Below are 13899 nucleotides of genomic sequence, written 5' to 3'. Positions count from 1 at the left end.
TTTCCCCTGTTGGTACGATACAACCTTGATTGAGGAACGAGTCAATTTGGCTTTGGAAAGAACAGCCAGAATGTCACGCAGGTCTTTGGCATCATCTGTATATGATTTCCTCCTTTGCTAGAGTAAATAGGAGTGTAGGCAGTCTCAGACTTACGACCACAGTTGAGCCCTGAATTTCTGTTGCTAAGCAAGACGGTTGTCAAGGGAGCTTTGCCCCGTTTTATAACTTTTCTTGCCAGCGTTGTTAAGCGAATCAATGCAGTCGTTAAACAGGTGACCCGGTTGTTAAGTGAATCTGGCTTCCCCATTGGTTTTGCTTGTCGGAAGGTCGCGGAAAGGGGATCACGTGACCCCGGGGCGCTGCGACCGTCCTAAATATGAACCCTTTGCCAAGGGTCCGAATTTTGATCAGGTGACCCGGGGGATGCTGCAAATAGGAAAATGAGAAAAACGGCCGTACGTTACTTTTTTTCAGTGCCGTTGTAACTGTGAGTGGTCACTGAATGGATGGTTGTAAGTCCGAGGACTACCTGTCGTCCCAGAGACCCTCAGAAAGGTGTGTAGGGCTGTCTCCTCCGTTCAACAGATTGGTCCACTTTCCCCGGCAGTGAAATTCTGAATTTCTGAAGCCCTCGCACCACGATGACAGAGCGCTTATCCAAAGGGCCGTCATCTTCATTTTATGTTGCATTTCCAAGTAATAATAATAATAATAATAATAATAATAATAATAATAATAATAAAGTTGGAAGGGACCTTGGAGGTCATCGAGTCCAACCCCCTGCCCAGGCAGGAACCCTACACCATTTCAGACAAACGGCTGTCCAGTCTCTTCTTAAAAACTTCCAGTGTTGGAGCATTCACCAATTATGAAATTGTCTTGTTCACACAACGTAGTGAGTAGGGGCTGAATCCTTCTGCTCTTCAGAAAAGGGTCAAGAGCTCTTCAAGAGTCAGGATGTGGTTTTGGTAGCTTCAAGAAGGCGGATTCTGGGTGATTGCAGGGGGGGGGGGAATCCCAACAGTGAGAAGCAGAAAAGGTCCATGGAAGGGGGTGTAAACCTCTTGGCATCTCTCTGAAGAAGCTATGCTTACTTTCCTGGTCTCGCTCAGAAGCTGTACAGTCCCAGAAAAACCATACATTACAGGACGCAACGAGGACACCCGTAATCAGTCACCACCTCAACTCGGAGTTTGTTTCTATTTATTTTCTCCCACCGCTTCCAAAATGAAAGGCTTCCCTCTGCAGCCCTCGTGTGCTGACGGGGCACAGATGAGAGGCTGTCGGGAGCAGATGAAAGGGAGCAACCCACCACCAGGGAAGGGGGAGAGAGAGAGAAAGGCCTGGTTTGATTTGATTTTGATTTTTGATTTCATTAGATTTATACCCCGCCCTTCTCCTGGCGGACCCAGGGCGGCTTACAGCAAGCTAAAAACAGATAAAAACCCTACAAACCCCAGGCGGTGTCTGTTTTGCGCCAGGGGTTCCGTTTTTTGTTCTTGCCGCTTTAGGGCAGTGGAGATGAAGTCAACTTTTAACTCCTAAAAAAAAGGGAACTGCAGAGGCTTCCTTGTTCTCACATGGCTGATAGGCCGCTGCCTCGGTTAGGGATGATGGCCAGCATTTTCAGTTGGAAGCTGATGCGATTGGAAGGGGCTGGGGGGGGGGGAGGGTGCACATCTGTGAATTCCCCGTGTTGCTGTTCACACAGATTGATTGCCAGGCCTTGATCAGGATCACTGCAGAGAGGGGCACAAACTCGGGGATGACGTATCTGGGAGGAAGCAGAGGGGGAAGCTCTCCCCCCCCCCAGCGACTGCGCTTGCAAGTTGCTGATGTCCCACAACAGGCCGTCAATTGTTCTGAGCAGGGCTGCCGGATGGGAGAGGAGGGAGAAAGGCTGGCTGCTTCCTTCCTTCCTTCCTTCCTCCTGGGAGTGTGGCTTCAGACTGCTGGCAGCCCAGGGCCCTAGCAGCCAGGCTCCCGGCCTCTGCTCCGACGGGCCAGTGGGTCAGCTTGAGAAATGGAGCATCTGCCGGGCGTCTCTTCCATGGATAAGCTGACCAAGGTGATCAACTCCTCAGTGGAGAGCAGAAGGCTTAGGTCAGTGATGGCGAGCCTTTTAGAGACCGAGTGCCCAAACTGCAACCCAAAACCCACTTATGCATCGTCGGGTGCCGGGTGGGCGTGGCCCATTGGGTGGGCGTGGCTGCGGTGGTAATGCCAGACTGGGTGGGACTAAAAAGTTCAATCAGTCAATTCAAACTTTGCAAGATCTTTTTTTTTCCCGCCAGAAGTTGAAATTGACTGAATGATTGAACCTTTTTTTTTTTTTTTGCACACGGCGGCGGAGGCCTAAAGCGAAAAGGTTTTATAAAACCCAGCTGAAGGCCTAGGACTGGGGCGACGGCGCGCGTGCCCACAGAGAGGGCTCTGAGTGCCGCCTCTGGCACCCGTGCCATAGGTTCGCCACCACTGGCTTAGGTTCTTAGGCTGTTAATGGCAAGGGGAGGCCAGGGTCTTCTGATGGCCGGAAGGAGGAAGGAGTGAGGACCCAATCTAGGTCGGCCACCTGGACCAGAGGGTCAGTTTTCTGAGCTTTTGGACTCGTGCTGAAGTCCGTCACCCTCGGGGAACTTCTCTCCACTGGACTGTGCGCGTTGGCTATTCTGTGCGTAGTACGGTATTTATGTGGCTGGGTGTGGCTTCCTGTTGATTGATTGGTGTGTTGATGGCTGACTATTGGCTCCTGTTTCCTTGTGCTGCCACACCCTCGGCTCCTAAGTACCTGATTGGCTGGTGATAAGTCGGCACTCCTGTTGACTGACAAGGAGCCCAGTTTCCCAGGCTTCAATCCTTTCCCTGGCTGTTTTTGTCCCTGCTAGGCCAGCAATTCAATTTGCCTTCATTCGTAGGAAATGCTGAGCGCTGTTTCTCCCGCCAGACCCAGCTTGCAAAGATTAATGGCTTCGTTCCTTCCTTTCCCGACGTTTCCCCACTGCCCTGGGACTCGTTGACTGATGGTAGGTCAGTCATGGGTTAGACGTGATGTCACCGAGGTCTAAATGCCATGAAATTCCTGTATGTTTTCAAGAAAGAGGTAGGTGACCACAGAAGCGGTTTTAATTTCAATTTGGTGGGCTTCCTCTGTGCAGGAGCCATGGAGTTGCTCCTGCTGGCCCGAAGGACGGACCTGAGGCGGATCTCCTTGGACACGCCGGATTTCACGGATATTGTGCTGGAGTTGGAAGACATTCGGCACGCCATTGCTATTGACTATGACCCTGTGGAAGGGTATATTTATTGGACAGACGATGAAGTGAGAGCCATCAGGCGTTCGTTCCTGGATGGGTCAGCCAGCCAGTTTGTGGTACAGGCACAAATTGCACACCCTGATGGCATCGCTGTGGATTGGGTGGCCCGAAACCTTTACTGGACAGATACGGGGACAGACCGCATCGAAGTCACAAGACTTAATGGGACTATGAGGAAGATCTTGATCTCAGAAGACCTGGAAGAGCCGAGAGCTATAGTTTTGGATCCCATGATTGGGTAAGGCACATCTTCTTTTTTATTACAAAGGTTTCAAAAAAAAATATTAAGAATTACCATATACTTCAAGTCAAATCTACGGTTCATTTCAAGATGCTTTCCCCGATTCAGAAATATGAATCTCCCTTTACGTAAATAATTCCTGGTGATTGTTCTCCATTTTAGAGTACTTAAATTGAGGATTATTGGGGACCCATAGGAGCTTTTTAGCTTGTTTCAGAATAGCCCATAGTTCCAAAGAGCCTGTTCATCTGCTCTCTTCCTCCCAAGATGAGAGTTGATTTACAACGTGAAAGTATAATGAGAAATTTGGATGCTAAACTGAAAATTAGCTTGGAACATAAGGCCCCCGTGTAAAAGCAGCTGAAATTTCTACAAAGATTTCCTAGGCCAGGGGTAGGCAACCTTGGCTCTTTTATGACTCGTGGACTTCAACTCCCAGAATTCCTGAGCCAGCCAAGCTGGCTCAGGAATTCTGGGAGTTGAAGTCCACGAGTCATAAAAGAGCCAAGGTTGCCTACCCCTGGCCTAAGCTATTGACCAGGCTGTGCTCCATTGGTTGAAACTGTAACAAAGTAAAAAAACCTGCAGCCTATCTGCTTGATCCTCAGTATTGGCACCCAAGGGATCCCCACAGTGTGTCATTACACATTTTCTGAGTTGCCTGTGGTGAGATACTACGAACCTCTTTTAATGCTGATGTTTCCCCTCTTTCTTAAAATAATGAACTGAGGCAGTTTTAAATTGCTTTCCATTTGCAGTACTCTTTTTTTTTTAAAGCCCTTGGGTATTAGGGTGAAAAACATTTTAACTCTGTCATAGATCTGCAACTTGAACAGATCATGGATAATAACATTTGCTTTTATGATGTCTTTCTAATCACCCTGACACTTTTAAGAAAAGGGAGAAAGGATGAAGATCTTTGGGGATTTTGCTCCAGCAAATAGGCTGATCTAATGTTGGACAAGACCCAGCTTGGTGTAGTGGTGAAGGCATCTGGCTAGGAACCAGGAGACTGTAAGTTCTAGTCCCGCCTTGGGCACGAGACCAGCCGGCTGACCTTGGGCCAGCCACTTTGTCTCAGCCCTAGGAAGGAGGCAATGGCAAACCACTTCTGAAATACCTTGCCCAGAAAGCTGCAGAGACTCGTCCAGGCAGTTTCTGAGAATCATTCAGGATTGAACAAAAGAAAAAAAAAATACTGGATATATTCCACGTTCATGAAGCACTATTTATGAGAATTCTACAGGAGGATTGTCATGGGAGTTCCGCCAGGCAATTTTGCAGATATGTTCAAGTAAAAATAATGCCGATTAAAGAAAGTACAGGCCACGTGCCAAAGTTAGCAGAGTTTAGCCTCTAGTCCAGTGGTTCTCAACCTTTTTAATGCTGCGACCCCAACCGGTCATAATTCGAGGACTAAACCGGTCGTAAGTCGAGGACTAAACCGGTCGTAAGTCGAGAACTACCCAACCGGTCGTAAGTCGAGGACTTTCCCTGCCCGGGAGCGTCGTGCATGCGTGGTTCCGCCCCCTGCGCCGGCCGAGGCGTAGCTGGCAAGCGGCAGAGACGGAGCAGGCCGACCACCAGCTGGCCCAGCCCAAGGGAGGTAAGGCACCCGCCGGAAAAGGGGGAAAAAATGGCGGGCAAAAAAAAATGGCAGACAAAAAAAATGGCGGACAGCCTTGCTTGGCGACCCCCGTGAAATGGTCGATCGACCCCAAATGGGGTCCCGACCCACAGGTTGAGAACCACTGCTCTAGTCGATACTGCACGGTTTTTGCAGCCCGTGTTTTATCCCCTCTTACCCTTTTCCTTCTAGCTACATGTACTGGACCGACTGGGGAGAGATTCCCAAGATCGAGAGGGCGGCCTTGGATGGTTCCGACCGAGTCGTCTTGGTAAACACCTCCCTCGGCTGGCCAAATGGTTTGGCACTGGATTATATTGAAAACATGATCTACTGGGGAGATGCCAAAACGGACAAAATTGAGGTTTGTTATTTCCATTTCTCTCCCTTAGTCCAAAATCCAAAGCACTTCCTTGAGATGTCCTGTTTGGGTCAGCGGCCCAGCTCACGTTCTTGATGAGAAATTAATAATAATAATAATAATAATAATAATAATAATAATAATAATAATAATAGTAAAGTTGGAAGGGACCTTGAAGGTCATCTAGTCCAATCCCCTGCTCAGGCAGGAAACCCTATACCATTTCGGACAAAGGGCTGTCCAGTCTCTTGTTAAAAACTTCCAGTGTTGGAGCATTCACCGCTTCTGGAGGCAGGTTGTTCCACTGGTTAATTGTTCTCACTGTCAGGAAGTTTCTCCTTAGTTCTAGGTTGCTTCTCTCTTTGGTCAGTTTCCATCCATCGCTTCTCGTCCTGCCTTCAGGCGCCTTGGAGAATAGCTTGACTCCCTCTTCTTTGGGGCAGCCCCTGAGATACTGGAAGACTGCTATCCTGTCCCCCCTCGTCCTTCTCTTCCTTAAAGTAGACATACCCAATTCCAGCAGCCTTTCCTTATATGTTTTAGCCTCCAGTCCCCTAATCATCTTTGTTGCTCTTCTCTGCACTCTTTCTAGAGTCTCAACATCTTTTTTACATCGCGGTGACCAAAACTGGATGGGTCAGTTACGAATAAACAGTTTGTGACAGTTTATACATCTTTACAGTTTACAATAGGAGATCACACCCCAGGGTGATCTGATCGCCCTCTGTGACGGTTGTAAGTGTGAAAAACGGTCGTAAGTCACTTTTTTTTTCCAGTGCCGGATGGACACTAAACCAACTGTTTGTAAGCCGAGGACTTCTTGTAGAACAAAGACAGGAACGTTTTGCCGTGTATAAAACGACGCCAACTCTTAAGGCTTCCAATTTAAAACGTGCATGCGCGTGTATTTTTTGTTTCTCTCAAGCAGCCTTTCTCAGGCGACAGTTTTGCAGAATGAACCAGGAAAAGAATCAAGTCTCTTGCAAAACCCCATATTGCATCTTAGATTTCTCTCTCTCCCCCGCCGTGTCTTCTACACGCTTATGTGTTTTCCTTTTTTCAAGCTTGCTGGTTCCTGTGGCCCTGTTGCTGTTCCCTGGATGATAATAATCATAAAGGCTCCTCCACAGGGACTAATGCAGGGGTCCTCAACCTTGGCCACTTTAAGACTGGTGGACTTCAACTCCCAGAATTCCTCAGCCAGCTTTGCTGGCTGAGGAATTCTGGGAGTTGAAGTCCACCAGTCTTAAAGTGGCCAAGGTTGAGGACCCCTGGACTAATGGCTGTTGGCAGGGGCCTCAGCTGGGAACTTTTGTCCCCCATTTATCTGGCAGCCTGCAGCTGAGCGGGGCGGAGAAGAAGGGGGTGAGTCTGCTGCGGTCTGGGGGCTTCCTCCTTTATCTCAAATCCGTTTTCTCCACCTATAAACCTCTGTCTGTCCTCACTGTCTTTCTTTCTTTCTTTCTTTCTTTCTTTCTTTCTTTCTTTCTTTCTTTCTTTCCCTGTCATGCCACGAGGTTAAAAATGCACGATCTGCTTTGCTCGGCTGGGATTACATGTTTATATCTTCTGCCTGGAGATGAAGTGGGAGGGGGCGGGGCGGGCATGAAATCACCGACGACACCCGTCTTAAAGTGAGGATTCGGTTCAAGTTCATCCAGCGCTGGTGGACTTACTGGGTCCGCCTGGCAGCCCTTTCAGACAGCCTGCATCCTTTCAGCTGGGCCTCTGCGAGTTTTCAATTTTGATCTTTTGTGTTTCTTACTCTGTGAAGGTTAAAAAGCACCCCAACACCCCCGCCCTCCTCCGAAACATTAACCATTGTCTGATCAACTTTCACGGTGTGGAATATAATAATCCTCCTTCTTCTCCTCCTCCACCTCCAGCACTTAACAGTCCAAAGCAGGAGAAGGTTCCAGATGTGCTTTTTGGGGAGTGTACTTCATTCCTTTCCTTTTGGGGAAAAAAAAACACATTATTATCCTAACCCTTGTGATTTGTTTCTTCTCTCCGAGGCGGCTTTATGATGCTTTAGACTTGCTGCTCGGTTCCTCCTTCCCCCTTTGCACCACTTTCTAAAGGAGAAGCGAGGCTGGAGAAATTGACCAGGTGCCAGGATTTGTGCAATGAGGGAAGAATGCAGACGAAATGGATCTCCCCAGCTTGCCGCTGACTGTAATTCTATGCTGGTCAAACCATTCCAACACATCCTAATGAATTTTGATACGGCGGCGTGTGTGCCTGAGGCCCTAATTCCACAGCCCTTTCTAGAAACATTTTAAAGTCTTGTTTCCAGGCAGAATACAATGCTAATGCCCTAAATGTACATTTGCTCTGCAGTCAGTCTAGTAAGATGGTACTTAAACTAGTAATGCCTGCGACAATTGCTAAATATTAAAGTTGTACAGGTCTTTAAAATACCTTCTTGGAATGGGGAAAATTGATCCCAAAATAATCCCATCTATTATGGGTAAAAGGCAAACTTAACGTTCACAATATACAACTTAGCAACCAAATTTCTGGGGAGTTCTCCTTGAAGCTTTAAAAAATGCACAGAGGCAGAATGTCTAACTTAAAACAATTTCTGCGATCCATTCGTGCCAATATTTCTGAGAGAAGGGTCACGCAGCGATTGCAAGTAAGGATGATGGTGATCGTGGCTGAACATTGGTTACAGAGGGAAACCTTGTTTGTCATGGGGTGTGCCTGAGCCAAAAGCTCTGTAGTTAATTTCCTTTCTGATTCTTTGGTCAGGAATTCAGCATTTCCTAATAACCGATCATTGCTAATTAAAGAAGATTCTCCATGAATTTTCTTTTAAAAAACACAGAGTGGAAGGCTCTGCAAATCTGGAGTAGCTGCTATCACTCCATTCACTAGCTGAAGTAGAACAGAGTAAAGTGTTAATCGTAATATTGTTTGAAATGTTCTCCTCTTTGGAACAACAGCTATATGTGGAATGTGAGTTTTTGCTGAACCTCTTTTGTGTGGCAAATCCTCAGGTCTCTTGCAGAGATTCCATCTTTTTAGTCCCTCCATTTTTCGAGAACTTTCTATTCTGTTGGGCCTCTCTGGCATACGGATACAATCACAACACCACACAACTTCTGCAACTCTGCAAAAGTAGATCACTTTGCAGTTCAGATACCAATTCCATACTCAGATCTCTATTCTACTTGTAAGTAAATTTCCCACAATCAAGAGAAGGAAACACCTCCTTAATCCAAGAGTTGAGCATTCTGCCTCAGAACAATGGGACTTTTTAATGGAGGCCTTTACTTAATTGAGGGAATGATCAGTCTGAGGAGAAGAATTATTATTCCCTTTCTTGGGTTCTCCAGATGAGCTAGAAAGAAATCAAATTCATTCCCAGAGAGATAAGGAACAGTGGCACCAGTAACTTTCCTTGAGCTTCTGTACGCTGGACAGACAGTTGTGTATAGCGTGGAAATCTTGAGGCTTTGAATTCACGTGAGGCACCGCCATTTTGAACTCCAGAGAGGCTGTTTTGATCCTTTGGGAAGAATGTGGAAACTCTGCTTCAAGCTTGAAATGTTTCCAAAATAAGAGAAAAGCTCATTTTGCGTCCGAAACAGCACATGTCCCCACTCTTGGTACGTAGTATGTCTAAAACTCCACGCAGTGCAATGGATATCAACAACATCCTGCTAGTTTTTCCTTCTTTTAGTTCAGCGGTTCTCAACCTATGGGTCGTGACCCCATTTGGGGTCGATCGACCATTTCACGGGGGTCGGCAAGCAAGGCTGTCCGCCATTTTTTTCCCCCTTTTCCGGCGGGTGCCTTACCTCCCTTGGGCTGGGCCAGCTGGTGGTCGGCCTGCTCCGTCTCTGCCGCTTGCCAGCTACGCCTCGGCCGGCGCAGGGGGCGGAACCACGCATGCGTGGCACTCCCGGGCAGGGAAAGTCCTCGACTTACGACCGGTTGGGTAGTCCTCGACTTACGACCGGTTTAGTCCTCGACTTAAGACCGGTTTAGTCCTCGACTTACGACCGGTTGGGGGTCACGGCATTAAAAAGGTTGAGAACCACTGTTTTAGTTGCTTTCTCTGTGTTGCTTTATCCTTAAAGCTAAACTTTTTGAATATTGGAGGAAGAAGGAAGTTTTCTTTCCATTTTGTTTCGTTTCTGTACTTTGCTGTTCTGGTTTGTGGTATTTTCTCTTGGTTATAAGCCGCCCAAAGTCATCTGGGCAGTAGGTAACTAAAATAAGGAAGCCAATAAATAAACGGAAGTATCATTTGTCATGCAGGAACATCCGTAGAGGTCGAGGTGGGTTTAAAAAAGTCACAATGGCAACCTGATGCTAAAAAGGGCAGGGTTAGGGTCTTGGCTGCCATAATGACTTCCCTGACCCCTTCTGGGGTTTCTTGGTCACTGGGATTCTTCATCAGCCCCTGTTAACGTCCTACGGAGCTGGACCTTGTCTGAGAGAGAGTGGGAATAATTGTAATAAAGTCATTCAGAAGCAGCCCCCCCCCCCCGAAAAGGGTGGGGGAAGATTGACTGGCAGGTTTTGTTATTGGCTTTTTTAAAGCGATGCAGGACTTCAAGAGCACTTCAGAGCTGTTGTGGGTCCGTTGCCCTGTAAATCTAAATTGGCGTATTTGCTCGCTAGTTTCTTCTGAAGTGGGACATCTGTGTGCCTGGAGCTTGGTCACCGGCGTGTGATGTGGGAAGCTGCATATGTTTTCTGTTGTTGTTTTTATCCTTGTAGTTAAGAGTCCTCTCGCGTTGTGAAATCCATCCACGCTGCGGTTAAAATCAGCCCCAGAGGTTAAAAGGCTGAAATGTAGACCAAGGGCTTCTTGCCTACAGACCTTTTGATTCCTTTCCTTTGAGAAGCAGCCTGGCCTTCTAAAGCTATTGACAACGTAGCATTGACGTGTTCTTTTGCTGCCTCCTTTTCTCTTCTCCTCAAATACTCTTGTGAGGAGCCAGGAATTTTGCTAGACGGGACCTCTATTTAAGGAGTATGAAATACAGTCTCAAGAGTCAGGAAAAGAACGAGCAGCTGTTACTTGTAGCCGGTTCTCATTTTCTGTTCGTAAATCAACATTCCTTGCTTGTGAATTGATTTTATTTAAACTGTGTTACATCTTAAAAAAAGGGGGGGGTGTACCTGAAGGACTTACTGTGATAGGTACTTGGTCATCTTGAACGGGTGGAGCAGCTTGATCATCACTCCTGGTCTTCTCCAGAATTACTTGGATGAAGTAGCCTGCAAACGTGCTACTTTCTTGGCCGCGGTCTTGAAATATTGGTATTTCCTTCTCATCTTCTCAACTTCCCTGATGCTTTCTAGGTGAGAGACGGATCCTTTTACAGTAACTAAAGACGGAAGGCGTTCAACATAGCAGATCCGGTCGGCCTCCTCAGAACAGGTCTGCTTGTAGGGACCTTTCTGTGGGCCATCTTCCCCTCTGCATATAGTGGGATAGTAAGACTCTACTTTTACCTCCTGCAGCCACTCTTGTATATTTAAATAAGGAATACGGCTACAAAACCAATATATGTAGATTTTAAGAGGTATAGTATGTTCTGCACACAGAGAATCCAGTAGAAAAGAATATCTATAGCTCAGGATTGAACCATGGAGCCCTCAACGCTCTCTGAGCCTGGTTGATTCCTTGCAGATGCTTCATTACTCAACTAGGTAACATCATTCGCGTGAGGAAGTTGGGGTTTGCTCCCTGTTGTATATACATAGTTTATATATATATAATAAATAACGTATGTGTAGCTTATATACAGTAGTTACTATATTTAAACAATATAGAACAGTGTTTCTCAACCTGAGGAATTTTATGAGGTACGGACTTCAACTCCCAGAAATCCCCAGCCAGCTTTGCTGGCTGGGAAATTCTGGGAATTGAAGTCCGTACCTCATAAAATTCCTCAGGTTGAGAAACACTTGATATAGAAGCTATATATACGTGTACTACTCAACTTACAACCATTTGTTTAACACTTGTTTGAAATTATGACAGCTTTAGAAAAGGGGCTTAACATCCATTCTTGAAGTTACATTCCCACCGTTCCCTCAGTCGCATGATGGCGGTTCAGGTGCTGCGCTGCATCTACGGTGGTTGCAGCATCTGGGGATGGCGTGATTGTGACCGGAGGAGAGTGTGTATTTTATTAGGGAAAGCCCCCCTTGCCTTCCTAAGCAAGGGAAGGGTGGTGACTTCAGCTGGGTGCCCCACGGGGGTGTTTCAGCCGACAAAGGATTTCCTGCTCCCTTCTCAGCCAGCCTCTGTAAAACTTGGCAGGTCTGCACTTCCATCCAAGAGGAAACCCTGGATAATAAATGGCTGAACAAGCCACTGAGCTGGGATGGAGGAGCAGGAACATCTGCCTGGAAGGTGCACCACCATCCCTGTCACCTCGGCATCCTTAGCTAGATGTCTCTCTGAAAGGAAGGAAGCCCAGCCATGACCTTCCTCTCTCTGCAGCAGCCTCCCGCCAAGTCTCCCGGGTGTTATTATGATTGTAGACCTCTTTCTCTCTGACCCAACCCAGAGGTTCAGAAAGGAACAGCACTTAAAAGCACACACACACACACTATGCTGCCCCAGACAGAACAGATTGCTTTCAGTCCAATCCAGGACAGATAGATAACTCAGAGGAATAAACAGAAAAATATTGCTTTATTCTGGGAATCCTGAACAATGACTTACAGTTATGTAGAGATACGTCCAAAAGTATATTTCAGCAATATTGGTTCATTCCACAGGTAAATTGATAAAGGATTTTCCCCTCTTCTTCTGCATAAGCATCACATGTTGACATAGGATCTCCAAGCCGTGTGGCCAGGAGACATGAGGCTGGATGAACAAAGACATTCCAATCTGGCTTGTGTCCAGGAAGTCTCCCAATGCCCTTTAGAAACTGCTCCCACTGACCCATCGACGTGGGATGACTGACCAGCTACTCTACATTTCCCATAATCCATCTTTTAAGGAAACAGCACTCAACTCAATAAATGCCAGATATTCTAACATACTGACACATGCTCTCTAGTTAGGGCTACATAGAGCTATACGATCCAGAACACACACAAAAAAGGATCTGTTCTACCCTGGCGGAAGTTCAAACCTGCCTTTGGGGGGGTCCCCTTTCCAGCTGCTGCTCCCCAAACTTCTTACGGGCAGGGGGTCTTGTACCTGAGAACAGGAAGATGGACTTGGATCTGCTCCCTGGTTTTGAGGGATCGCTCCTCCAAAAGCTTGCTAGGATTTCATTTTTCCCCCCCTTATAAAAATAAGGGAGCAAAATTGGGCAGGAGAGACTAAACTCTGCCCATGGAATAAGTTGTAGGAATTCTAATGTGGGCTGAAATAGAGCTGATCCCGGTTCTGAAGTTCTGTATGTAGGACCCTTTCTCCAGTGATCCTTTTGGCCTGAGAGTTTTGCGAAAGAAGCAGTTGCTTTTGAGTGGCAAGCCGTAATAAAAGGGGCAATTCATCATTTTTATGAGCTCGGTAAAGTTGTAAACCCAGGTTAGTAACTGGTTCGTTTTAGAAAAATAAAACGGAAGCAAGGGAATTTGCTGTAAATGGGTCTTTTCTCATTTTGTGATTGGGATACTTTTCTCTGCGTCGGAGACACATTTTTGCATTTGGCTTGATTCTTCCTTTTAATATAATTTTTAGTAAGAATTGTTTACAGTAGTAAAAGCTAGTACAGACTAAAACTTAGGGAAAGGGAATAGAAAAAGAAAGAACAAAAAGTGGGGAAAATATATTATAAAGAATTGACTTCCAACCTTCCTCACAAGTATAAACAAATTTAATCACTCTTCATCCCCTATGGAGTTACAAACAGATATTTCTTTATATCTCATCCCTTATTTGTAAGCAAATCTCTTAAGACATCAAGTTTTCAATCCTTGTGTCGACAAATAATCATAAAGGGTTTCAGTGCTTTTTTCCCCCCCAAAAAAGTCTTATTTTAACCTCAATAAAATAAAACAACCTTAGATTCCTTACCTTTGCTTCTAACAGCTTAATCTTTAGTTCAGGGGTAGTCAACCTTGGCTCTTTTATGACTCGTGGATTCAACTCCCAGAATTCCTGAGCCAGCCATGGCTCAGGTTGGAAACCTCTCCCTTTCCCCTCAGCATGGCTGGCTCAGGAATTCTGGGAGCTGAAGTCCACAAGTCATAAAAGAGCCAAGGTTGCCTACCCCTGCTTTAGTTCAATCAAATATTGTCATAGTATTTGATTTTTTTTCCCATTCTTTATCCCACTGTACAGGTTTTTTCAAGGTTTTAACCCACTCTTTTGTATTATTATTATTATTATTATTATTAAATTAAATTTATATCCCGCCCTTC

General features: G+C 46.2%; 1 protein-coding gene across 1 annotated transcript in view; it reads left to right on the top strand.

The window, feature by feature from the left end:
* The window catches only part of LRP6 (LDL receptor related protein 6), a 56623-nt gene that overhangs the window by 16055 nt on the left and 26669 nt on the right, over positions 1-13899 (top strand). Inside the window, exons 5-6 of the mRNA XM_015814619.1 lie at positions 3157-3553; positions 5376-5547. Of these exons, the coding sequence (XP_015670105.1) occupies positions 3157-3553; positions 5376-5547 (569 nt within the window). The remainder of the gene's footprint in view (positions 1-3156; positions 3554-5375; positions 5548-13899) is intronic.

This window comes from Protobothrops mucrosquamatus, unplaced genomic scaffold (assembly GCF_001527695.2).
Source record: "Protobothrops mucrosquamatus isolate PMUCROS unplaced genomic scaffold, P.Mucros_1.0 scaffold268, whole genome shotgun sequence".
Lineage (NCBI taxonomy): Eukaryota > Metazoa > Chordata > Lepidosauria > Squamata > Viperidae > Protobothrops > Protobothrops mucrosquamatus.
This window is presented reverse-complemented; position numbering and strand designations above follow the sequence as displayed.